The sequence below is a fragment of the Phoxinus phoxinus genome (genome assembly GCF_949152265.1).
Source record: "Phoxinus phoxinus genome assembly, chromosome: 1".
Taxonomy (NCBI): domain Eukaryota; kingdom Metazoa; phylum Chordata; class Actinopteri; order Cypriniformes; family Leuciscidae; genus Phoxinus; species Phoxinus phoxinus.
Genome location: NC_136876.1, coordinates 30,497,575 through 30,525,301, shown reverse-complemented (window position 1 = coordinate 30,525,301; position 27,727 = coordinate 30,497,575). Strand labels below are relative to the sequence as shown.

At 38.2% G+C, this 27,727-nt stretch overlaps 1 protein-coding gene across 11 annotated transcripts; it reads left to right on the top strand.

Moving 5' to 3' along the window:
* Positions 1-22: 22 nt before the first annotated feature.
* nsfa (N-ethylmaleimide-sensitive factor a) lies at positions 23-27,727 on the top strand (the record flags this gene model as incomplete). 11 transcript variants are annotated; one of them, XR_013798345.1, is made up of 23 exons in its annotated part: positions 23-153; positions 12,152-12,237; positions 13,423-13,522; positions 13,944-13,983; positions 14,072-14,238; positions 14,327-14,434; positions 14,525-14,600; positions 14,695-14,850; positions 15,028-15,227; positions 17,000-17,165; positions 18,218-18,292; positions 18,390-18,577; positions 18,670-18,765; positions 18,888-19,044; positions 22,279-22,412; positions 22,544-22,610; positions 22,948-23,027; positions 23,179-23,313; positions 23,598-23,711; positions 24,120-24,175; positions 24,331-24,382; positions 26,356-27,158; positions 27,252-27,727. XR_013798345.1 is itself a non-coding variant. In XM_079618890.1 (23 exons), the coding sequence occupies exons 1-22, from the start codon at positions 142-144 to the stop codon at positions 24,359-24,361; spliced, it is 2,262 nt and encodes a 753-aa protein (XP_079475016.1). In that variant the 5' UTR covers positions 117-141. The 11 variants fall into 11 exon arrangements, 5 of the variants coding, with proteins under 5 accessions (XP_079475019.1, XP_079475020.1, XP_079475016.1 ...); XR_013798346.1 differs by having other exon boundaries at positions 26,356-27,166; XR_013798347.1 differs by having other exon boundaries at positions 26,356-27,162; positions 27,252-27,608.

Genomic DNA, 27,727 nt, shown 5'->3' with positions numbered 1-27,727 from the left:
CTGTTCAAAAGATTCGATTCACAGAAATGGGCTAGAAAGCCATGCGCATGCGCAGCTCCCGCCTGTGTCGCTGTCCGCTACTGAAGTGCTGCTCTAGTACTGCTGTGTGAAGCTCTCCCGAGCAGCATCACCAACGCAAACATGACGGCCCGGGTAAGATATGCTTCCATTTAAATATTCAACGAATAAGCGCAATTTTAATAGGAATCAGCACTGATTTGAAATTTAACACAGTATTTCACCTTATTTGCTCTCGAGAACAGCGTGAGCGTCTCTTAAAAAAGAAGATGAAATCATATCCAGTTTGATGCCAGCTACTGACATCCTTCCTCAATGTAACTTGCAATACTGTAGCAGGTGACGAAACGGTCAGTTCTGACCACGATTGCAGCGATATTGCTGGTGTTTGGTTTAGGCTAACGTTACTTTGTTATTCATAGCATGCTAACAGTGGCTACGCACAAGGATATACGGGAAGCTACGCACAATAATAATAAACTTGCATGAGTAACGTTACTCGAATCTCGGCGGTGGCACGATACTATTCATTTTCTAGTATTTGCATGCGTGAAATAGAGGTGATTGGTTGTTTCTAGCCTGAGCCCATCGGTAAACAGGCTTAAAATAGAACCGAAGCGGTTGTCCAATGCTGTAGCCCATCGATAAGGTACAAGATGAACCAGCAGGCGTATGTTTCATTATTAATTATTTAATATCGTTGATACAGATGTACGTTTACAGTAGAATGTAGCGTATTTTCTGCGGCAGAACGATGTCATGAAGAGGGAAATGACACGAATGTGCTCGTTCAGCGGATTTAACCTTGACATGGCTCGCGTAATGCTCACATAAGCTCATCACACCACAGTGTTTCTGCTTTAAGAGCTCGAGATGTATAACCTTGATAAAGCATATCCCGTCCAAAATGATGTATTCGCTTCAAAATGTCCACAGAAACGCATTGCTCCCTCAATACGAATATGTTTTGTGCGCAAAGCCTCTCTCTCTCTCTCTCTCTCTCTCTCTCTCTCTCTCTCTCTCTCTCTCTCTCTCTCTCTCTCTCTCTCTCTCTCTCCTTGCTGCAGGATGAAACGCTATAGGCTAGATGGCAACGGGTGCTTTGCTTGTCATTTTGACCCAAAAGGGGGGATACACTGATAATTGAATGTCTCGTTTGGGCACGTGTTTGATTTTCTATTTAGCATCGAATGCTTCTACACCCCATATACCTATTAAGGGATTATTAATATCCCTTTAGTATTTGGCTTGATTGATTGTAGCCATAATTAAAATCCTCCACTATATTGCAAGCATTTTAAGATTATGATATTCATGCAATCTCATATCACACTATATATTGAGAGAGGTGAGAGTGAAAAAACCTGCCTGTGATAAAGCAGGTAAATCTGATGTTAGACACACCCACTGTCAGCTGTAAGAAAAGCTGAACAAAGATGAGTCAGACAGAGTCAATTGTTTATTAAGAAGCCCATCATGTTCCCTGTTGTGATTCTACTCAAGGTAGTGTAAATCAAGATGAGAATGGGAAGAACGAATACTGGGACATAATCTGTTATTCAGATTGTTTTAGCTGAGTTATCATAATCATTGTCAGCAGAATGACATGTTCATTCACATGACTTTTGATTATGATGAGATATTTCTTGAAAACTGCAATGACTAAACCAGACAAACGCTGTGTGGGCATCCGTAACCCACAGAGTTCAGCTCAGTGTTAAATTACTTAATACTTTCACTGCCTTCTTGGAGAGCATGTGAATGATATACAGTCTGGTTGTGTCTATCATAATGCTGTTTAGATATATGTGAGATACAGTGGTTTCTGCTCAATATCTGTTGAAGCTTCTTGCTTCTGCTTGTACCACATACATCATCTCTATTGAATCAAAAACGACTATAAGATAAATATTTTTATATTAGTGTATAGGCTTGTTTGCAACAAAAAGTGGCACAAGCTCTGAAATAACTGCCAAGCTCTAAAGTTTATTCAAATCGAATGAATAATTTACATTATCGAGAAATCCGCATCAGTTAAAGGCCATGCATGGCAATCATTTTTAATGTTGTGCATGACACACAGCTGATTAAACAACTTCCTATGAGGCATCTTATCATCTATACATTTAAAACCGCATTGTGGCATTGATTTCTTTTTCAGTCTACATTTTACCCATCAAAGCAAGATTTTGCAGACCATGATTGCTTTTTACTTCAATAACTCACATTTTGAAATCTTCATCATGCAATTATTTCTCATCAAGCAGTGAAATGCATGCCACTTGAGCCACAACACTCATCAGAAGAGATTTTATGTTCTTTCTCTGCCCAGGAAATACCCTAATATTAACCAAGATGTCCCTCTTGGGGTGATTAAAAGCAAATGAAAGAAGGGAAAAAAATATATTCTTGAAATGTTTTAGGAATTGCAAGTCATGATGTAGCAGTCATATAAAAATTACAAATGCTCATTTAATACTTGTTTTTATTCACCTTTCTTAATAATTTTTTATGCATTTTATTATATATTTTTTAGAGTCTTTTCAGAATGACTTTAAGTTAGCCTTCTGCTGTCGACCAATCAGGAAGCTTGATCATCTGCATCATTATCATCATGACAGGGAGTGGTTTGAGGAAAGGTTTTCTTTGTTATATGTGTCCTATTCATTTTCATGTTTTGCACGATATATGATACAAGGATCATCCTCCGTTAAGTGTGATGCATCAGGGACATAATCCATAAACTGAAAGTAATACAATTCACCCTTGCGTCCCAGTCTAGTCATCTGTGACAGCCAGAAATCTCTGTATTGGTTGAACCTTTGTTTGTCTGTCGATCTTAACTCTGTGATCTGTGCCACTTCTGAATTGGGCACGTGAACTAATAATGCTTAATCATACCCTCAGGGTGGATAAAGTCATTAGCTGGTTATGGGGCTGTTGGATTCAGCCCTGTGGCAGGACGTCCTCTGTGCAGTCAGGAGTTTTTTCTCAACTGTATTGATCAGGCTTCTCCTCATTTCTCATTGAATATCTCTCAAGAGGCCCAACCTCATTAAACATGGAGAGAGTAAGGCTGCTTGAAATAAATTCTTACTCAGTACACTCACTGACAAATGGCATGCAGCATTTTATTTTGTTTATTTCGCAAATAATTACACTGCATATAGTTTGTTTCAAATCTGGTTGAGATTTTAGGGATAGAAAATATTTTCTTTTGTATATATTCTTATTTTCTTAATAGGCCTGCCCACCACTCCCTATTAAGTCCTATTGTACCGAATTTTTGGTTGTAGTTCCACCAGAGTTCCACTGGGGGCGATCGCCCGAGTGCAAAATGAATGGGAGTCTATGGGGCTAGACGGCTAAATTTGTCTCTTTCACCCGATTGCCGTTGAGAATTCTCAGATTTGATTGTAGTTTTGGCAAGTTCAACATGGGTTATAGGTCGAAAATTGAATGAACGAGTACTTATGTCCTTTCGATTTCTTACAGGTTGAGTTGTTGTTGCTCATAACACGCTAGCATTCTGCTAACGAACACTGATTGGTCAGTGAATGACTGGTTACGACCAGAGATACCGCTTGATGGCATCATGGTATCCGAAGTGGGAACAGAATGTATTCTAGCAGAAACTCTTCTAGCACGTGTGTTTACCTGTGTCAGCTGTGCTGTCGATGCCTCGAGAGAAAATAAAGTGCAGAGCGCGAAAGCACCACAGTGACTGAAGGATTGCCGTAAAGCAGTATCTCTGGTCGTACGATGTGTATGACGTCATTGACATTTTGAAAGACTTTTTAAAGCAAATAAGTGACTCTAAAAAATCTAACACCCAGCAATAAGCAATTTCTTTGCATCTCCTTTCGAATACAACATTCAAATTACTAGACAAAAAATTATATCTTGAGAAAAGTGGATTTTGAGGGGTATAGCTCCATAGACCTCCATTCATTCTGCACTCGTCCTGTGAGCGCCCTCATGTGGAATCAGAGTGGAACTGCAACCAGTCAGAAGCCGGAAGTGTAGCGAGAGTGAACCTTCTCCCCTTATTAGACATTCTCTGGCTAGGCTATATTTTCTACACAAGACTAATGACTTAACAAGACACACCTGATAGCAATGAACAAGGAACCAATGACAAAACAGAACAGTAAACCACATGACTAGAACAACCAATGAAAACAACACATGAAGCACATGACACAATCACATGAGGAGCAAGAAAAAACATGACTAAGGCTGCATCCTAATTCACCTACTTATACTACGCCCTAAAAGTATGTACTCTTTTTGTGAAGAAAAAGTACATACTTTTGAGTGTGTAGCAAAAGAGTAGGCAAGCTTTGGGACATAGCCTACTACTTCCTCATCTTTAACGGACAGATCTGTCGCATGCATCCTGTCACTGCCCTGTCAATCATCTTGTCACAGTTAAAATCCTCCATTCAATCTAATTTAATTTCCTACCATTTCGGAGAGAAATGTAGTAGCACGTTGATCTGCCAGTCGCGGTCTCCGCATTTGCAATTTGAATGTAATGATGCATTTAAAAGTTAATGACTAAACGTATCTTTACAAAAGTTCACAATGCTGCTGCAGATGCAATATAATGTAGACAACATTGAATACATACATTTTCGTCAGGTTAGATACTGATAATTAATCACTCAAACCCCTTTATCTAAACCTCTCCATGTCTGTAGTTTTTTAACACTTTTCACTCGTGTTTGTAGTTCTAACCGAATCCTCGCCCAACGCGCGATGGGTTGTGGGCAATATCAGCCGTTAGAGTGCGCATCGATCTGCACTTCGGATTCTGACCGGAAATAGTAGACCATCCGGGTATCTTTGGAATACTCATTTCATTTCAACATACTACGATTTGGGACGTACTGATTCTACTTTCGAATACTATTTAGGATGGATAGTATGCGAATTGGGACGCAGCATAAGAGAAATTCAACTGAAAGACAAGAAAACATGACCAAAACCAAATAACTAAATATTAATATATTTAAATGTATATGTTTTTGAAAGAATGCTTAACATGGCTGCATTTATTTGATAAAAAATACAGTGAAATCAGTAATATTGTGAAACATTTTAACAATTTAAAGTAACTGTTTTTATTTGAATATTTTTGAAAATGTAATGTATTCCCGTGATGTTATTCTTTATCATTATCATTAGTCTTTAGTGTCACATGATCCTTCAGAAATCATTCTAATATGCTTATTTTGCTGCTTAAGAAATATTTCTTAAATACTATTATTGAAATATTATATCAATGTTTAAAACTGTTGTGCTTCTTAATATTTTCAGAAACTCTGTATTCTTTGTTTAAAATATTGTTCAACACAACAGAATTTTCAGCATCATTACTCTAGTCTTCAGTGTCACATAATGCTTCAGAAATCATTCTAATACAGTATGATGATTTGCTGCTCAAGAAACTTATTATCTTACTTATGTTGAAAACATTTGTGCTTCAATATTTTGCATTCATCATCATGCATTCATACATTCCTATATACTGCATTTACAAGATTTCTATTCTCACTAAAGTTTTTCTTTAGTCTCTCAACTATCATGATGGCTTATTTAAGTGTGTTTACATATGATATTCTTCAGCATGTGCATTAAACCCTATACTACGGGGCTATCGAATGCTTGAATCGGATTGCTTGATGAACGTTCTGTGCTGCTCTGACGATTTTGTCAGTAAAATAGTTGAACAACTTAAAAGCTACATGCATTTCTCACTAGCGAGGTAATAACGGCATTGTTCTTGGAGAAAATAAACGTAGTTTCGCTATTATTAGAGCCGCTGCTGCCGAAAACCCTATAACGCACAGACTCAGGTAATTCGCACATGCTAATCTCTCTCTCTCTCTCTCTCTCTCTCTCTCTCTCTCTCTCTCTCTCTCTCTCTCTCTCTCTCTCTCTCTCTCTCTCTCTCTCTCTCTCTAATAACTGCATTAATAACTGTATTACACCGTGTCCTAACTACACGCCATGCGAACGCCGCGACACGTGAAAAAATATATATTTTCCAAGTTTTTGTCCTAAAGTTTTTGGCGACAGCGACACGCGACGATTCTATTTTAGAAATGGTTTCTCATTTTCTGTGACATCGCGCTGGGACAACAAACACTCAGTGTGGCAATGATAATCTCAGGTACTGTTTATGTGCTTTATTTAATGTTAAAAGCGTGTAATGTGACTCTGAATATCCTTTAGTGCTCCGGCTTTGTAGCTGTAAAAGCAACAATGGATAATTCACCTCAGATCTTGAAATTAAACAAATGGAAACAAGAACGTTCAGACTGTAAAGAATTATTTGACAAAGATGGTTTTAGTAACTCAGTAGCCTATGTATTTGAATAATGTTTAAATGGTGTAATATTTGTGAATTTGATTATGTAGCCTACTTATCCATTTTCTTGTGATTGCCGTCAAGATTATCTGATGCTGTGCACTTGACGCGAGAGCCAACACACTGTTCTGATTGGCTGTGGGTTTTGATTGATTTTTACGCATCTCGCAGTCGTGTCGCGTCTAGTGTGGACAGACAAATTATTTGTCGCTGGATCCTATCGCATTGCGTCTAGTTAGGACATGGTGTTAGAATTAACAATGGAGGCTCACTTGGGATAGAAAGAAATTAGTCCTAAACACAAGAGCTGAAATACATGATCTGAACCATGTTTTGAGGTGTGGTAACCGTGGTATACGTGCAATAATTGACTCAGGGCCGTTGAATTATTGAAAAATTTTGCATTATTTTTCTAAGGATTCAATGGCTCGTCGTCAGTTAGGTATTCCTTACTTAATCAAACTCTTCGCCTTTAAAATGACTGGAAAATGTATATATACATTTCCCTACCATATCAGGTTTTGGTTTTCCTGTGATTTGCCTTTGCTACTTCTTCAACCACACACGCAGTTGATCCTAATTCTGCTCTGCATGCTGCCTCATGCTGCAAACACTATTGTTTCTCGACCACATGCAGTCTTCGGCTCAATGTGGTGCTGGCTGTCTCAACTGTTTGTCTTATGTCCTTTTGCTCTCCCTCTTGCTTGCGTGCATTCATTGGCCCCCAAGGTTGTAATATTTTTCAAGGTATGTATGCTTTCCGAATGCTCTCTGCCTCCGCTTGTCTCGCTTGCCATATTGAGCTGTTCGCTTTACTTATACTAGCTTTCTGCTCAGCCTTAGTGTCCTGAGAGCTGACAGGCTGTAACCCCTGTTGCTATGTCCCTTCTTGGTAACGGCTGGAGGGATCGCTACAGCGGTACAATGCCTAAACTGCGTCACAATGCCATCGGCATAAACCGATAACAACTCAAGATCATCTGCCTGTGTTCTCACTCTCAGGACAAACAAAGGTTCATTTGAGGTTGAACACTAAAGGGCCAACTATAATGACTGAATGTCGTAAGGACCTGTGGTGGGTTTATTGTGCATGCTGGCAGGGAGCCATGGATTATTGCTTTTCTGACTTGCAACTAAAGTAGGTCTAATTGCCGAACTGCTCTTCATTAACCAAATTATGCCAGCCTGTTGAGTTAACAACACCCAGACTTTGAATCAGATACAAATCCACAAAAAGCCATTTAGTGTCCTTTAGTTCTGCCTTCTGGCCTCACGACTGGAATACTACTATACAGCCATGATACATCAGAAAAAAAGACAATTCTTATTTATGATTTACAATGATTTATCTGTGCATTTTTTTTTCATCTTTAATCAAAAACATTAACTTCCCCTCCTTCTTACTACGTCATCTGTTCTCGACTCTGATGATGTATTCACCGGAGTGAGCAACCTGTCAATCATATGATATTGCAGAAATTAGCAAACAGCAACTATACAAACAATTTCCGATCCAAAAAAAAATAGAGTCCTGTCCTACATTTTTTACGCTTTGCTATATGTCACATCAGGTAACTGTTTCATGCTGACTTTAGTATCACTGACTACATTTACATGGGCACAAATAATGTAGTAGTAGCCTTTATTGTCACTTAGTCACAAGTACCAGCGAAATTAGCCATCAACCTGTCCAATAATGTGATTATTTCACTGTAAGATATTTACATGGCACACGCAAACCTCTTTACTTTAGGTTAGGGTTTACTGTTTACATGGATTTTTCAATATTCTGATTATGTACTAAGAATTGTGGTTATTCTTACCGCCATTATCTACATATAACTGACATATTATTCACACATAGCCCAATGTATACAGCATATTAATTATGAACTCGCATGCAGCATGTGTGTTACTGGCCACTGTTTTAATTTACTTACATCAAATGCCAAACATTTCTATGGATGTATTGGATTTGTGTCTTCATTTCGATGTTTTGGACCATCAGTATACTGCATTATGTTCATGTCGCGCAACATTGTCAACATGAACTTCAGCACTCTAAAATTGTGATGCCTTCTTTTCCATTATGTCAATAAAAGTCATCCATGTACGTCAGAAGCATCTGTGGAAAAATCGTACCTTTAGGGGTACAACAGCTTCTCACTGGGGCAGTACACAACTATCTTCCCCTAAAAATGTCATAGTACCTTAGAGTAAATGTCATGTACGTTACTGTACCTTACTATACAGTGACAAGGCCCTTAAAGGTAAGATTTTTTTATTTTTTTTATTTCTGAGAATGCACATTAGACATATTTTTTTTCTCCATCTTGTGCTATTCTGTAGGCAAGTGTTACCACCATGTTGTTCAATTGTTCAATTCTAACCATTGCAAAAGAATAATTCAACAACTATCGCCAGAACCTTCAGGATATTCGATACAAAATCTTTAGGATTTCAATACTAAATCTCTGAAATTTCTCTGAAAATGTGCCAATTACTGTGAAACATTCATGAGTCATTTTCTTTGTCTGCATTTTCTAACAGTGTTTTGTTCCATTTTGTTAATTATGTTAATTGTGGCTAAAGATTGTTCATAGTTATTTCACAATGCAATAATAAAGGCACAATATGTAAGATTTGTGGATTAAAATATCCAAAAACCACTAAAACAATGTTATATATTTTGTCGACGTGTGCTTATCCCACATTTTTCCAACAATGTCTAAATCCAGAGAAATCAGCTATTTTAACCAGTGTAACGGCGCGTGTCGATGTGTCACGTGTCAGACGCCATATCCGCACTACCCTTGATTTTTGACTTCCATAGATACCATGGAAACACCAAAGATGCTTTAATATATAATGCATTTTTACCTTTATCGACAGAAAACTAATCATTGTTATGTAGCTCAAGATGGTTAGTCTTATTGTTTAAATCTTGTGATTTCTTGATTTACCACGAGTAACATATTTGTACCATGCCTCAGAGACAACACTATTCTGTCAACTGCCTAACATAGCTTAATCAAAAAGAGCTTTATTTGTAACAGTAATACAGCATTTTCTCCACCATACAATATATTTTTAAACGTATTGCATTCCATTTAGCAACATAAGTCATCCAGCTTTTATTAATATGATATTTAAATTGCAATCTAGCTTACTGCAATGTGCAACAAGTCGTGTCTCATACCAGCCACCAAGCGACCTCCCAGAGTAACGTTATAACAACATTCAACACACTCAAACGTATTTTAGTAGGATTGTTTTGACCAAGTAAAACAGCGCTGCGTAAGTAACCTGTGGCTGCCAACTTTTCAGTTTAGCTTGGTGTGAGAATTATGGATGGGGTGGTGGAGGTGATTTGGTTCATAAGCCTGCGTTTCAATTCTGATCTTGGTTCAATATTGATTCATTTGGCTAAATATCAGGTACAGAATGGTCTACATGTTAATTATTCTCAAGGAAACAAATTTCTCAACTAATGCTGTACACAGGGAAACCTGTCAGCTGGTATTATTGTTAAAGGTTCTTATACAACTGATATAGTGTAGTTTTTATAATAATGTTATAATATTTTTTAATTTAAGAGTAAAAATATCATAAATATGTAATATAGTGCATTTATTTAGCAAAATGCTCCTCTCTAGAGTTAATTTTTCTAGCTAACATAATGGTCTTTGAATGGCTTTATGTGACATGTTGTTCTCAATAAGCTGTTTTATTCACGTCTTTCCAAGGTTGAAACTCTCTTTGAACGATTACATGAGAAATTATATATTTCAGTAAGCTGTACTGTATCTTTCAATATACCTTCTGATGTTCATTCATTATTTGGTGCCTAAACTAGTAATAAAAAGAAACAGATTGGTTCACGTGCCGCATGAACTGATGCGCTTGCACATTTGTAATTTTTTTTTCATTTTTTTAACTTGGTTTCATATCAAAAGTAACCTGTTCTGTCTTGTCTGTCGGCACGTTGTCAGTATCCTCTTTGCTCCGCAATGTTTTTCCACTGCGTGAGAAAATGGATGTGTGGCGTGAGACCGATTGCGTGAGTTTTACTCTGAATGCGTGTGATTTGGCAGCCCTGTGTATGAGTAATTCAGCACTTACGGCTGTTTTATTAGACTGAAATAAAATAATGCGTATTTAAGTGATCTAACATAAGTTTAACAAAGTTTAAGTTCAGGGAACAAGGGGGCGGACATTAAACATAACTTTAATCGTAAAATTAAAGTAAAATCGTAAAAACACGCAATAAAATGAAACAAAAGAGTGGCAGCATCTGAATGCGGTATATACGCATAATGAAATAAAAGTCATTGTACGTGTGATAAAATAAAATTAATAAAAACAGCAACATAAAATGTTGCATGTGCCATGTTTCGTACCACAGTAACGCTGATAAAACTTTAATACACAAGCTCATCCATGAACATAATTTCCACCTGAGTCCCTCTTGTCGGATTGCTTTCCATCGGCTGTGGAGATGAATACGACAACTCCCATGATTCCACGCTCATTTACTGCATCATCAAGCTACGCCTTTGTTATTGTTTTGTATAAACGACCTCTACCAGCGAAACTTGCATACTGTGCCTTTAACTAACGTTAACACTAGTTTTTATAAATCTAGTTTTTGTTCTATAAATCTTTAACTGTTTTCACTGAAGTGTTCTATTCTTGTTCAGTCAGTCATTATCTTTCTTTCTGTAGCACTCTGTTCTTTTCATGTACGCATATGGGAACAGCATGCAGCCCTTATTTTCAATTAGCTCTCCTCTCCTTTTGTTTTCTGTTGTAGTCTGTTTTATTTACGGTTCTTTGGTTGGTTGCTACAACCAAAGAAGGAACAAATAAAGCTAGAACACCCATGAACCTTCACTGTCAGTCTTTGCTTAAAATAAATGATTTGTCTTAATGTTTCTCATTTACCTATGCTTAACACATTGGTGCTCTAATGCAGATTAATTTATGATTATATTTTTTTGCTACTGTTCCCTGGCCTTTTTGTTTATCGCCTCATCTGCTGTTATCTCTAACACTGTGTATGCCTAAACCTTATACAATGTTATTGGTTTGGGGTTTGTAGGATCTCTGTTGCAATAAAACATGATGCATGTGATGCTGGAAGGAATGATTAGATGAGGTCTTGTAAGAGCATTAAAAGAACAATCAGTTTGCCCAGTAGAAACAGCTTTCCATCTTGCTATTTTACACAATGGGATTTACTTTTTTTTTTTTTTTCAGCAGAGAATCATGGGAACTCCATCATATGGTGTGGCTTAAATCTTAAATGAGAAAGATCTTTTCACATTAGAAAGGACACCCAGTGAGCTAATACAGCAAGATGCATAAATTAAAGCTGAAGTGTGTAATTTCTGTGCCACTAGCGCCACCAAGTGGAATTGTAAAAATGACCGTTCTCAAACAGGTTTCCCCCCTAACCGCTATTGGTCAGGCAAACAGATAGTCCCGGTTGAGCCAATGTTGTTCTGTGAAGTTACTTAAATAAATATAGCAATATTTCAAAAGCATCGCAGAGTCACTTGAGGGAATCAACTGATGAATGACTTATTTAAAGATCTCTGCATATTAAGTGAATAGAAGAATGTATTTTAATCAGAAATTACACACATCACCCTTAAGCTTCAACATCAATGGCCAGGCGTCTTTCTCATGCAAGGCAAACTTCTGCCTCTCGTTGTCTTACTCTCTCTCTCTTTATTATTATTTGTCTCTGTGCAGACGATGCAAGCCGCTCGATGCCCGACAGATGAGCTGTCACTGACGAACTGTGCTGTAGTTAGTGAGAAAGACCTGCAGTCTGGACAGTGAGTATTCACCCACACCACAGACCTTCACAGATTTGTCACGGTTGCACACAGAAGCTAATCAAATGAATTATTATTATTATAGATGTTATATTTAATATAGGATAGGTTTGCAATAGATAAGAAAAGTGACATTAAAATGTGTGATACTGTATATGTGATAACATACATTATGATAATAATAGTATTATATTCTCATGGATTTGCTAGAAAATTATATTCTTATGGGTTTAGTAGAGACATACTAAACATGCCTTAAAAGGGTGAAAATGCTCCTAAAAATAAAAAAATAATGCCCATTAATAAAAACATTTCTGCCACAGACTTCCAAGTATTTAATGTGGAAACCTTTCAATCTTATGCAACATGAAGTAGGCTACTCAATATCCTTTTGAGGATTTATCATAGTAACACTGTAGAGAAAGTTTCAAACATATAGTTAATGCTCCAGAAGTAGAGCTGATGGTTTTCTCTAGGCTTCAACTGTGTGTCCTTGGAATGTTGAATCAGTCCAGACATTAACTGAGGCTGACAGAGTCTGCTGCAGTGCCTCCGGCTGATGCCTCATGTCCAAGAATATATCACAGCATGATGATGGGGGATTTGTGTGGGTTTGAGTTGGCATATTGATGTTAATGTGTAATGTAAAATGACGTATACTGTATTTTTTGTTGCATATACTGTGTTATTGTAGCGAACAGACTCTTTATAATTGTTGTGAAATTGCTGTTTTATTTTGCACCGGCAGTTATAGGGTTAATGCGGTGAGTTCGAAAAAAAGGCCGGTATAGAGAGAAACGAGTGAGTGAGTTAGGCTGGTGCATTTGTATGCAGTTTTTCTAGCGTCCCGATTAAAAGTTCAGAAACGGAGCCTCCCTTGTCTGTCATTCTTCAGACGTTACGGTTACAATATATAGAATTGAATAAATTGACATGTGACATAACCCTACTAAAAAAAGAGGCAATGTCAGTCACACATATAATCCCAAACTAATCTCGGATTATGGTGTCTAAGGATTGGTGCAGTTGTAATCGTGCTGTGTACTTGACTGGAAAACTGCCTTTTTATAAGTTAAAATAATGTTCCCGGATATAAAGTCACCGTAGTTTATGTTAAACATCATGTTTTTTTGTTTTGTTTTTACGTTGCTGTAGATGTTGAATCTTTTCTGCATCTCTTTCCAGGCATGTGACTGTGAGGACAACACCCGCACACAAGTTTGTGTTCACAGTGAAGAGTCACCACTCTGTGCTTCCTGGAACTGTCGCTTTCAGTTTGCCACAGGTGCAGGATTACCGCCAAGATCTTTTACTTGTGATACAAACACAGCAACAAACACTCCAAATACAACATTTTACCCCAAAGAGCAACTACCAAACCAATTTAAAGGGAAAGTTCAGCCAAAAATGAAAATTCTGTCACATTTTCTCACGAAGATGTTTTGAAGAACACTGTGGCAACCAACCCTTTGGTGTCCATTGATTTGTATGAACACATTTTTTTCCAGAATATCTTCTATTATGTTCCACAATAGAAAGAAAGTCATACAGGTTTGGAACAACATAAGGGTGTGTAAATGATGACAGAATTACTATTTTTTCGGTGAACTATTCCTTTAAGTACAGAGAATCAGATAATTTGCTTGTATTTTTATGCACCTTTTGCAATTTTATTTTATTCATTCTCTTCTTACTTTTTCTTAAAGAGGAAATGGGCAGGCCTGTCCATTGGACAAGAAATCGAAGGTATGTACGTTGCTTCAGGGGAACATTTGCAACAAATAAACAATGTTTAGATAATCAAGTGATCATAAACTTGTTTTCCTCATTTCAGTGGCCAACTACAACTTTGACAAATCCAAACAGTGCATTGGTGCCATGACCATTGAGATTGACTTCCTGCAGAAGAAGAGCACCGACACCAATCCTTATGACTCAGACAAAATGGCTGCCGAGTTTATCCAGCATTTCAACAGTCAGGGTTTCTCTGTGGGGCAGCAGGTCAGAATCGCATCACAAAAACTGAAAAAAAGAGAATGATCTTTAATTATACTTGCTAATTTTTTGTCTTGTGATTTTCCTGTCATAGCTGGTCTTCAGTTTCTGTGATAAACTATTTGGCCTAGTTATCAAGGATATTGAGGCGATGGACTCCAGCATACTGAAAGGGGAACCAGCATCAGGCAAAAAGCAAAAGGTATTGTCACCTTAATGTCATATAAAAATAACATTCCAGTAATTTGGATACACAGTTAATTATCATTTGTTTCGACATCTACCTATACAGATTGAGATTGGTCTGTTGGTTGGAAACAGTCAAGTGATCTTTGAAAAATCAGAGAGTTCATCTCTTACTCTAGTCGGTGAGTTTTATCACACTTGAAAATGAGTTTCTTATCATATAAACAGCCTTGTAACTCAGCGCTAAATCTTACTCTTTGTCTTCCTGCTCACCAGGCAAGGCCAAGACCAAAGAATCCCGTCAGACGATCATAAACCCTGAATGGAACTTTGAGAAAATGGGCATCGGTGGTCTAGACAGGGAGTTCTCAGATATCTTCCGCAGGGCCTTCGCCTCTCGAGTCTTTCCTCCAGACATCGTGGAGCAGATGGGTATGTGCTGTCTTTACTTTCCATTTTGGTGTTATCTTAAAAAGTATCCATTCACCAGAACAGTCCATTGATTTTGATATTTGTAATCAGTTATAATAAACGCCTTACTCAGATGCATGGATTGTGGCTAATGTGTTTCGGGGAGTGTCTGTTGTAAATGAGTTGTTTCCTCTTCAGGTTGTAAGCATGTGAAAGGCATCCTGCTCTTTGGTCCTCCTGGCTGTGGTAAAACACTGATGGCCAGGCAGATCGGTAAGATGCTGAATGCCAGAGAGCCAAAGATAGTCAACGGTCCAGAAATCCTCAACAAGTACGTGGGTGAATCTGAGGCCAACATTAGGAAACTGTTCGCAGATGCTGAGGAGGAACAGAAAAGGGTGAGATGACAAACTGCTCTCAAACGCTTAGACTTAGCCTTAATTTTCCTGTCCTCACCACACACAATACATTATTGTACTATAGTGTCTTTATTACACATGTTACATGTACTTACTGTAGTAATAACAGTAAATTATGCATAATTACATGTAACCAGGGCCTAACTTTTTTCCACACCTGACAATAGCCGGTGACTTATTTTTGACAATAGCCGGTGAATTTTTTTTTTACCGGCCATGAAACTGGATTTTTAAGTTGGTCTAGCAGGAGTTTTCAGGTATAGAAATGTAAATAAAGTAAGCAAATGTAATATAACACTACATAGTCTTCAGTGTATACATTAACTATCCTTATTCAGTCAAGAACAGTGATTTTTTTTCTTTGTCCTTTGTTGTTTGATTAGCATTAAAAACACAGACATGTTACGCCCCGTCTAGGGCAAAGGACATAACATGAAAGATTAAAAAAAAGGCTGTGAAACGGTTTCTTTTTAAGTAGAAATTAATGAACAATATTTATTGAACCTTATCAGGTGAAAAATAATACAGTTGGGTATTTTACCTCAGGAGCCGAGAGAGCCCAAAATAACAAACAGAATGACTAATTTTATATGTACCTCTTGCTGCCCTACTCCACAAAAAAACAAAAACAAAATACAATTACTTCCCCTAACTCCCTAATCAAAAACAGGCAATAAAGATCAAAACAAAAGGTGGCGTCGGTCTCCCTACCTCACAAAATAAAATAAAACAAACACAAGTATAAACAGGTATTAGTGCAAGGGTTATCCAGAATCTAAGTCATTAAACAGGCGGTGGTCATTATCACAAATATAGCAGTTCTTAGGATCAAACAAACTCTCTTCCACTTAAACAAAAAGCTCTCAACAGACATATCAATGTACCAAGAAGCAGGCAAGACAAAGTAGCGAGTGAGCACAAGGCTCCTCAAGACAGAAATGTAGGAGGCTTTTATACACGTCCAGGTGTCAGCGGATCAGTCAGGGCGTGGCATCAATCAGACTGCAGGAACCAATCCAGTCTTCTTCCTGGAAAATAACAAACATCTCCCACAAAGCATAAAACACAAACAGACCAAAATGGGACGTAACAGACAGCAGCAGGAATATTAGGCTGCTGTAACTTTAAGAGCAAATGCACGGATCTAATATCCTGATACTGTACACGTGTATACTTTCTCAACTGTTTACGTTCACTTAAGACATAACTGACTATGTTTACTAGGATGCTCGCTTTTTTTTTTTTTACATCATTTTGTGTGAATTTGTCCGTTCAAGTGCAAGAAGAAGTGAAAGAGAGCTCAGTTTGGCATTTGCAATTTGTCTGAGATGCAGCTTTCTGGGTGCGCTTCAAATGTTTACGCACAGAAAATTTTGTGAAATTTAGAAAAACAAAATGATTTCCCTTTCGCGTCTTCTTGTCCTGGTTTAAACTTTCGTGACGATGAAGCGCTGGCCCGTCAATTGTCCTGAGCTTCGTTCACATTTTTTTTACGTTCATGCATTGTTCGAATTTTAAAAAATGCTACCGACCAACTGGCGAGTGACACCGTTTCATATACTCATCAACGCCAACTCGCATTTGGAGCTTGGCTAAACCCTAATTATAAACCTATCTCTATAGTAAGTACATATTTTTAATCAATACTACTCAGTACTTACTGTATAATTACACTGTAACAAGGACACCCCAAAATCAAGGATGTAACCCTATCTTCTCTGTCTTTATTATATGTCTATTTTTGTGTGCAGTTGGGTGCTAACAGTGGTCTGCACATCCTCATCTTTGATGAACTGGATGCTATCTGTAAGCAGCGTGGTACAAGTGCCGGCAGCACAGGTGTGCACGACACTGTGGTCAACCAGCTCCTGTCAAAGATCGATGGAGTGGAGCAGCTCAACAACATCCTTGTCATCGGTAAAGATCAGCAGCTTTTATGTTTGCAATATTTAATTGGAGCTCTATGCTCTCTCTAAGACACGACATTTAAGGATCCAAATACAATAGTTTATTTAAAAGGGTAATCCACAATCGTAGTCAAAAACAGGCTGAAAGTCATAAACACAGCAGTCCAAACCATAACGGCACAGGAACACAGGCAAGCAGGTAAAATACACGAGAGACAGGCAAATAGTGTAACTCCGAAAACAGGCAAACAGTGTCAAAACCAAAGGACGCAAAACCACAGGAGCGCTCAGAAATGCAGTATGACACACCTGGGAACAAGAACTAATCAACAAGAAAAACTTCAAAACATGGTGCAGAACAGGACATAACAAAAGTCCACACAATAATTTAAAAATTTAGTTTTGAGTTTTGAAAGAAATGATTGATTACTGGCCAAAAACAATGCATTTAATTTTAATATAATAATAATAATAAAATTACTATTATTAAAGTCAACGTTTTATGGCGAAACTAATGTGAATTTGGCCATAAACCTAAATAAAATATTCATTACAGTCCAAAAATTATTTCTTTAGTTTTTTATACGTATTATTATAATTATAAAATATGAAAAACTTTTTAAGTAATTATAAAAAAATATATATATATATTATAAATAATTTAATAATTATTATGAATTATTAAATTATTTATAATATATAATATATATATATTTTATAATTACTTAAAAAGTTTTTCATATTTTATAATAAGAATTATAATACGTTTAATGGCAAATCTAATGTGACTTTTAATTATATAGTAATAATAATAATTATTGTTGTTATTATAATTATAATTAAAATTTCAAATTTATGACAAAACTGATAATAATTAATTATATTATACTACTACTACTACTACCACTACTACTACTAATAATAATAGTAATATTATTATTATTATTAGATTACTGTCACGTTTTTATGTTAAGCATAATAAAAGTCACTTTTAATCTCTTATATCCTAATTATTTGTTTGTTTGTTTTCTTCTAACTTGTGCTTTTATCTTTATCTGGAAGGCATGACTAACAGGCCTGACCTCATAGATGAAGCTTTGATGAGACCTGGCCGATTTGAAGTAAAGATGGAAATTGGTAGGGCCTCAAAAACTTGCCCTTTGTTCAAAAAGAAATACATAACACTCTCTCCATCTCTGTTTATTCTCACCGATTTGTCTGTCTCATCACCCAGGTTTGCCAGATGAGAAGGGCCGTGTTCAGATCCTGAACATTCACACATCTAAGATGCGAGAGTTTAATCTCCTGGCTGGTGATGTGGATACTAAAGAACTAGCAGCTGAGACCAAGAACTACAGTGGAGCTGAGCTGGAGGGCCTGGTCAGAGCTGCCCAGTCCACTGCCATGAACCGCCACATTAAGGTGCGTAGAATGATCTGTGCATGCCTTATCAGGGATATGTTTTCATAATTCCTCATTTGAAAGATCTAAACTCATGCTGAACTCTATTCCAGGCCACATCTACTGTAGAGGTGGACATGGAGCGAGCAGAAAAGCTACAGGTCACTCGAACAGATTTCATGGCCTCCTTGAATAACGACATCAAACCTGTAAGTATATGCCGTGTTGAACAATTGAATGTTTTCAAGAGCAGAATGATTTCAGAGTTCAGAGAATCATATGTTGTAGCTGAATTTGTCAAGCGAAACCATGTCATTTTGTCCCTTGTTAGGCTTTTGGCACTAACCAGGAAGACTATTCCTGTTACATCATGAACGGCATCATTAAGTGGGGTGATCCGGTGACCCGAGTGCTGGAGGACGGAGAGCTGCTGGTGCAGCAGACTAAAAACAGTGACCGCACCCCACTGGTGTCGATGCTTCTTGAGGGTGAGGTTGTTCTCACAACTTTTATGCTAACATTACAAAAATTAGTTTAATTCCCGGCTCGGCTTTGCCAATCCTGTTCCCCTCTGTCGTGTATACTGTCCAAAGAAGGCCAAACATATATATATATATAAAAAAGAAAGCAAGTTTTGTTCTAACATTTACATAACCTTTTCAAAATGTTAGTGAAAGTAGAGGGAACGCTTCCTATTAGGTGGGATAATCTCTGTATTTTAGCCAGCTGTAGACTATTTCAGTCTATTCAGACTATAGAGTGCAACAGCTGGATTCCGGAAGTAAATTTATTTTGAACGATAACATAAACTTTCAAAGACAGACCTACTGTGAGCTATGAGGTTGTTAATTAATGATATTTGACTTGACTGTTGACTTTACTTTATTGTCATTCGCACAACACGGATGAGGGGAACGAAATAAGAACTCAGGTCACGGTGTTGACCAACTACTTCAGTAGTTAATAAATACTTACATACTTAAATTTAAGATCCAATTAAAATACAAAATAATTTACAAAGACAGTATCCAAATAGCGGCAAGTTAATAAATAAATAAAGCGCAGTGCTATTTCTTTAGAAGAAAAAGGCATGTCAGTGTGGAGGAGTTCATTAGTCTGACCGCATCCGGGTAGAAGCTGTTCTTGAGCCTGGTGGTCCTTGCCTGGATGCTACGCAGCCTTCTGCCTGAGCGGAGGTGGGAAAACAGTCCGTGTGCAGGGTGTGTAAATGTCTGAGAGGCCTGGTAGGTTGCATCCGATGGTCCGTTGTGCAGACCTTACCACCCTCTGCAGCATCTCTTTTTCTGCCTCTGTGCAGCAACCATACCACACAGTGATGCAGGAGGACAGGGTGCTCTCCACCACGCACATGTAGAAGGAGCTGAGGATGTTTGTGTCCAGCTTTGCCTTCTTCAGCTTCCTTAGGAAATATAGGCGTTGATGGGCTTTTTTTAGGGTGGTCAAGGTGTTTTGGCGCCAGGTGAGGGTGTTGGAGATGTGTACTCCAAGGTATCTGATGCTGGACCCTCTCCACAACTGCACCGTCGATGCGGAGAGGAGGGGGGGTGGAGGGGGGGGCAGTGCCCTTCTTGCGAAAATCCACAATCATCTCCTTGGTCTTGTTCGTGTTCAGGATGAGGTTGTTCTCCTTGCACCACAGCTCTAATCCACCCACCTCCTGCCTGTTTGCTAACTCGTTCCCTTTGGTGATGAGCCCAACCACTGCAGTATCGTCTGCGAACTTCACTATGAGGTTGCTGTCATAGTGAGCTCTGCAGTCATGCGTGAGCAGTGTGTAGAGCAGCGGGCTGAGGACGCAGCCCTGGGGGGAGCTAGTGTTGAGGATGATGTCTGATGATGTAATGTTATTCACTCTTACAGACTGTTGGTCAAGAAGTCCAAAATCCAGTTGTGATGGAGCTAGACCTATTGCTGCCAGTTTATTCACCAATGTCTGTGGGATGATTGTGTTAAATGCAGAACTAAAATCCAAGAAGAGCAGCCTCACATAGGAATCCTTGTTCTCCAGGTGTGTGAGGGACTTGTGGACCACAGCAGCGATGGCGTCAGCCGTCGAGCGGTTCCTCCTGTAGGCATACTGGTGTTGGTCAGCTATATCGATGGAATTTTTTATGTGTGACATAACCAGACTTCATAACCAGATAGTCATTTAGACAGGACACTTTGGCGGCCTTTGGCACTGGGACGATGGTAGACGTCTTAAAGCACGTTGGTACTGTGGCCTGGGAGAGTGAGATGAAAATATCTGACATGACATCTGACAGCTGGTACGCGCAGTCCTTCAGGACCCGGCCCGGGACTCCATCGGGGCCTGCAGCTTTGCGGGGGTTTATTTTCTGCAGTGTCCTCCTCACCTCAGCTGCTGTCAGACTGAGAGGGGGGTCCTCCGGTGGAGGTGGTGGTGTTGTTCAATGCCTCAAACCGGGCATAAAAGGAGTTGAGGGCATCAGGTAGTCGGGGATCTCGGGAAGAATGAAAATTTTTCTTGCTGTAGTCCGTAACGCATTTGATGCCCCTCCACGTGCTCCGAGGGTCATTTGAGGAAAAATGTCACTGGATTTTCCAAGCATAGTTTGATTTTGCCCTCCTTATGCCTCGTCGGGCTGCCCTCGGTGTGTCTGCATCTCCCCCCCTAAATGCAACATCCCGCTCTCTCAGGAGGCGGCGCACTTCTGCATTCAGCCATGGTTTCTGGTTGTGAGAGACCATGACGGTTTTGGTGATTGTAACATCGTCAACGCACTTTTTGATATATCCCAGTACTGATGTAGTATATTCCTCCAAGTTCACTATGTCCCCCTCTGTTACTGCTTCTCTGAACATCTGCCAGTCCGTGGTGTCAAAACAGCCCTGCACCATTGGGGCGGCTTCAGTGGGCCACACATTGATGGTTTTCTGTAAAGATTTCCCGTTGTTTAGTATGGGGCAATATGCAGGGACCATCATGATGGAAATGTGGTCTGAAGCGCCGAGGTGGGGGCGGGGGGGAGGCTCTGTATGTTCCACGTACTCTTTGTGTACACTTTGTCGAGTGTATTTTCCCCTCTAGTGGCGATGGTGACGTGCTGGTGGAACATGGGGAGTATGTCTTGCAGGTGAACATGGTTAAAGTCCCCTGCAACAACATACAGGGCCTCCGGGTGTTTTTTTGTGTGCTTCTGCTGAAGCCGTCAGCCTGCATTATTTCAGCTTTTTTTTAAAGTAATCATGTTAAACGATGGAATTTCTGGTGAAAAACTACATTACCCATGATGCTGTACAGAAAATGACACCAATCGGAGTCGAAAATAGCAACATGCTCCAAAATTGCTCTTTAGCTCCGCCCACTCCCATGAAGCACTGCGAGTCGATCTCCCTACACTCTCAGAATACTGACATTTGTGTATATATATGCATATTTTCTTAAAATATATTGTATTTATACATATAATATGTAAATTAGTAGTTTGATATTTCTCCATCGTTTTAATTGGATTATGCTGTTTGCAATGCTTCATGGGATTGTAGTTCTTTACCTCAATAAAATCGTTAAGTACAGTCTTTTACCTTTGTCTTTTTGTCCAATTTTAAAAACTTTTTAGCTTCAAATGACCTACTACACTATTCTAAAATCCCTATGGGAAAAGTTAATGAAAAAAAAAAAATTGTTCTGGAACTGCTGCACTCTATTGAGTCCTGACACCTCCTGTTTTTGGCCTCAGGACCTCCTCATAGTGGAAAGACAGCCCTGGCCGCCAAAGTCTCAGAGGACTCGGAGTTCCCATTCATTAAGATCTGCTCTCCAGACAAGATGATTGGCTTCTCAGAGATCGCCAAATGCCAGGCAATCAAGAAGGTTAGTGGTAACATGTGCTTATAAATGTCAATATAATATATTATCAATATGTAATGTATTCACATTCACAAATGTTGCATTGTCCACAAAAATGCTCAAATTGTTAATTATTGTAAAAAATGTCTTCTCAGGTCTTTGACGATGCTTACAAGTCTCAGCTCAGCTGTGTTGTGGTTGATGACATTGAGCGTCTGTTAGGTTAGACTTTGTTATTTAAATTTGTTGATTCTGTTTGCTTAAACTAGGGCTCTTCAGTAAGGAAAACTGCCAGTTATTGTTTCATTTTGATACAATTTTTGTGAAGAAATAAAAAGAGCATACCGGTATGTGTTAAAAAAAAAAAATTTAACAAGCAAATGTTTTTTTTTTTCTTCCAACATAATACACAAGTATAATTATGAACTTGTGAATTTATGTGGTGAAGTGCTGAAGACCCCTGGTTTTAAAAAGGTGTCGTTGCTTGTTGGAATAACTTTTAATGTTATTACTTTGTACACTATTAACGGTATACTATCATTCATGTGTGGTGAAACAGATTACGTGCCGATTGGTCCTCGATTCTCCAACCTGGTTCTTCAGGCCCTGCTGGTTTTGCTGAAGAAGACTCCACCTCATGTAAATTATGATGTTTTCATATAGGCGTGATTTATGTGCATTTGTAAATGTGTATCACTCTTTTTTCTGTCTTTGAATGCATTTATCCATGTACTGTGCGCTTGTTAGATTATGGGCATGACACGTCTGGTGTTCTTGTTTTCATCTGAAGGGCCGTAAGCTGCTGATCATCGGTACCACCAGCCGTAAAGATGTGCTGCAGGAGATGGAGATGCTGGATGCGTTCAGCACCACCATCCATGTGCAAAATATCTCCAGCGGGGACCATCTGGTTGAAGCCTTAGAGGTGAGACAGAGCGGATGCAGAGGAAAAGCGCTAAATATATAAATAAATAAAATTACAGCAAAAATAATAGTATATATATAATAGAAGAAATAATTAATTAAATAAAAACAAGAGACAAGGCTGTTATTTCAGTATTCTAGGTTATTTGTTTATTACTGTTTCAGCATTAGCCAGCAGAGGGTGCTATTTAACCACGCTGCAAAAATGATGGCACAGATTTCCTACTGCATCTACTTGCATAAAATGTTATCATCATACTTACCTTTTTTTCTGTTGTTTACAAGCTCCTGGGCAGCTTCACAGATGCTGAGAGAACCACCATTGCCCAGCATGTGAAAGGAAAAAGAGTTTGGATCGGCATTAAAAAGCTTCTCATGCTTATTGAGATGTCTCTGCAGGTAAGCATCAGTGAACTGTGCTGTTGTTTACCTCAGGCCGACGCGAGACAAAGTCTGTAAATACTATTGTGAAGCATTAAGAGTCACCCAAACCCTTTAAATCTTTAGAATTTATTTCTACTAGAAGCTATCAACCTTGCAACTTTGCTTTGTTAAATGTATCTCTTCATGTTGTCGGAGGTGTGGACTAGAAATTTAATGAGCTCAAGCAGTTTCCTACCATCTAAATAATTTAATTCATTTTCTATGCTTTTTATAGCTGTTTCATGCACAGAGGGATCACACACTACATCTAAACTACTGTCTAGCAATCTCATGAGCTCACTTCATCTCGTGACTGACACATGCAGAGAACCAAAGCGAAATTGAAAGTTTATTTATAGCATGTTGTGTTTACTCTCTTCTCAGATGGATCAGGCGTACAGAGTCAGCAAGTTCCTCTCTCTGCTGAAAGATGAGGGAGCGTGAGTACTTACACCTACACTAATACGTTTCATATTTGTCCCAATGATGTCTTCTAAAAGAAGTATTGCCACAGACTCACTGGATCACAAACCTGATGTAGAGTTACACTGTTTTTTTTTTTCCTCTTCACAAATTTGATTTTGTTAATTGACAGGCTGGATGAAAACAATCACATCCGAATTTAACTCTCCCCATGAAAACTGATGGTAAGGGTGTTATGGTATCTAAGTGTGTTGTACTTAGAGCCATCAGAGTGGTTGCTTTGAAATATCTTTATCCTTTCTTTTCCCCTTAAGATTCAGAACCTGAAAACCAGTTTCCTGTAGCAACTCCATACAAGCTAGAACCTGATGCTTTTTAAAAAATCTGCTTTAAATATTAAAACGTTACAGTTTAAAAGTTTGGGGTCAGTAAGATTTTATTTTTAAAAGAAATTTACACTTTTTTTCAGAAAGGACCAATTATATTGATCAGAAGGGACAGTAAAGACATGTACTGTATAATGTTACAAAAGATTCTTTTGAATTTTTTATTTAACAAAAGAATCCTGAAAAATCACAACAAATCACAAAAATATTAAGCAGCACAACTGCTATGATGCTGTAATGATGCTGGAAATTCAGTTTTGCATCACAGGAATAAATTACATTTTAAAATGAGAATGTTATTTTACATAATGTTATTTCATTTCATAATGTTATTGTTTTGATCAAATAATGGCAGCTTTGGTGAGCATAAGAGACTTTTAAAAACATTGAAAAATCTTACCGACCCCAAACTTTTGAATGGTAGTGTATAATAGATTAATTCTGTGCTTATATATTATACCTCACAATTAAGTAGGCGGCGGTTATATGATTACCATACATGCATTTTGTTTTATGTGTAAGCTAGTGTTGCTTCCCGTCCAGCGCCTGTAGAGGTCAGACCTTTCCCATGTGAATCATCGCAGTGATTCATTCTGAAAGTCAAGATGAAATGCTGAAAACTCATTTTACTTCTAGAATCGGACACATTTTTAGTTGAAACAGGGTATTCAAGAAAAGAAAAGGGAAGAAGAAAGAAATAATTTACCACACGTGTTCAAATAATGTAAACATTATATAGTTATTTCTGTGGTTTGAGTTTTTATTAAGGCCAGTTTTCATATGTTGATGCATGTTTAAATTAAATATTTGCATCAATTAAAATGTTAGTTTCATTAACTAAAAATTGCAGAGTTTTAACTAAAAGTAACGGTCAGAGTAAGATGACAGGAATGTATGAATATGACAGGATATTGATTTTGACTAGCATATTTTAATCAAAGGCCTAAAACATTTAAGCTACTTATAGCGATATAGTTAAAGTGGAGAAGAAACAGAAGTAGTGACAAATCTTTTCTTCTGTATTATGGTGTGAAACGGATTGTATGGCATGAGACAGGACATGGTTCTATCCTGTTGATTGCATTTTGAGATGTGGGCATGATTCCACTCGAAAATGAATGCAAGCTTGCAGTTGATCGTAAGAAATGGGCGGTGTTTGAGCGGAAGAAATGATTGGAGAAGTCTGGCATACATCACCAGAGAGAAGTGTTGTTTCACCCAAAGATCAAGATCAATAGGCCTAACATGAATAAAAAAAAAGAAAAAATAGTGTGAATTTTCATTACATGCCGACTTTTAAGAATAGAAATGGAAACAGTATGAAGGCGTAGGCATGTTATGGATAACGTAAAAGTTTTTCCTTTAGAACAGTGTGCACCAATCATGCACAATAATAGCAATAGCGATAGCAACTTTATTTATATAGCGCAATTAAAACAGCACAAGTTGACCAATGTGCTTTACAATGTCACAGATTAAAGAAGAGAAAAAAGCTTCACAGGCAACACAAATGATAAAGTTATTACTGATTAAAAGCTATTGAATAATAAGAGTGTGCATTAAGAACAAAAGCAGGGTTCATTCTGAATTCATGTTGACTTTATTTCTTAGAAAACCAGTCAATGTTGGTAATGATTGACTTTCAGATGGCAGCCATCAAAGTCACAGAGTCTGTGTGCCAGAGCTTGTCTGTAAATTTGGACTGTGCCCAAACGGGTCTGAGGTGAAACCCAAAACCAACCAGCATACCTAACACGCTCCCACAGAGTAAACACTCAGCGCCTCCTCACGCTCCATCCTTCTCTCTGCAGAGATCGTGGTTTCTACGAGTAACAGAAGACAGGAGAGCAGGACGCTTGCTGTTTCTTTAAATGGAGGCACTTGATGCCCTCTGCATGTTCCCTTGGCAACTACAAGCAAACTCCACCCAAACGACATCCTCCCAATACTGATAACTGGACGGCGATCACACAGCTGTCCCCTCATACCAAACCAATATCAAATATAGTCTTGTGCTTTGTGTAATATTTCTGTACGCTGTTTGTTTATTAAATATCCGTTTCAATCTACCCAAAGCCATGAAGATGTAAAAAATCTGGTAAAAAAATGTATATATGCTGCTGGTTGCAGGACATATCTAGTGAATCTATATCATGCAACGTGTGAATCTTTAAGTAGGACATAAGAAAGCTGTTTGTGTGTGTATATAGTGAAGATGAGCCGTGCTGTTCGTAGTGTGCATATGCAGAACCCTTCCTTTGTGATTGTGTTGTTGTGGTAACACAAGAAGAAAACATATAGATCACAGTGTTATTTGATATTGTACATAGGTTCAAAATATAACAATTTTACTTGTTTCATTTGTTTCGTTTTGAAGTTACTGTGTCAGAGCTGGTAATATTTAGTAAGTATATGAAAACTTCTCGACTGTATGTACTGTATGTGCGTACTAGTGTTCGAGAAGTCAGCACATTTTTTTAGATCAACCTTGAGTTCAGTTCTACAGTGGATTGATAATCTGTTGTGGTCACTGTGTGTGTGTGTGTGTGTGTGTGTGTGTGTGTGTGTGTGTGTGTGTGTGTGTGTGTGTGTGTGTGTGTGTGTGTGTGTGTGTGTGTGTGTGTGTGTGTGAGTGAGTGAGTGAGTGAGTGAATGAGTGAGTGAGTGAGTGAGTGAGTGAGTGAGTGAGTGAGTGAGTGAGTGTGAGTGAGTGAGTGAGTGAGTGAGTGAGTGAGTGAGTGAGTGAGTGAGTGAGTGAGTGAGTGAGTGAGTGAGTGAGTGAGTGAGTGAGTGAGAGTGTATTAATGAAAAAAGCTACAGAGTGAATTAGTTTGTTTGGCTGTATTGATCTGTGTAAGTATAGTGTGTGTAGATATTGTTTTTGGAATTACTATTCATATTGTTTTATGTATTTATTTTGCCTGCCCAGTCATATAGTGTATGTGACCAGTGTTCAATGTCCAGAGCTCTTTGATCTGTTATGACTATTGGAGATGTGCGGCCAGACGCAAAATGTGTTACTGCAATAAAAAAATAACAGGCTGCCAGTAAAAGGTTACTCCTTTTTGTGCTGTTGAATATTCCTTCCATTGCTGTGATAGTAGCCACGACAACACTGATATGTAATGTTATTAGTACTATTTTAATAATACATTTAAATAAATATTAAAGGGTTAGTTCACC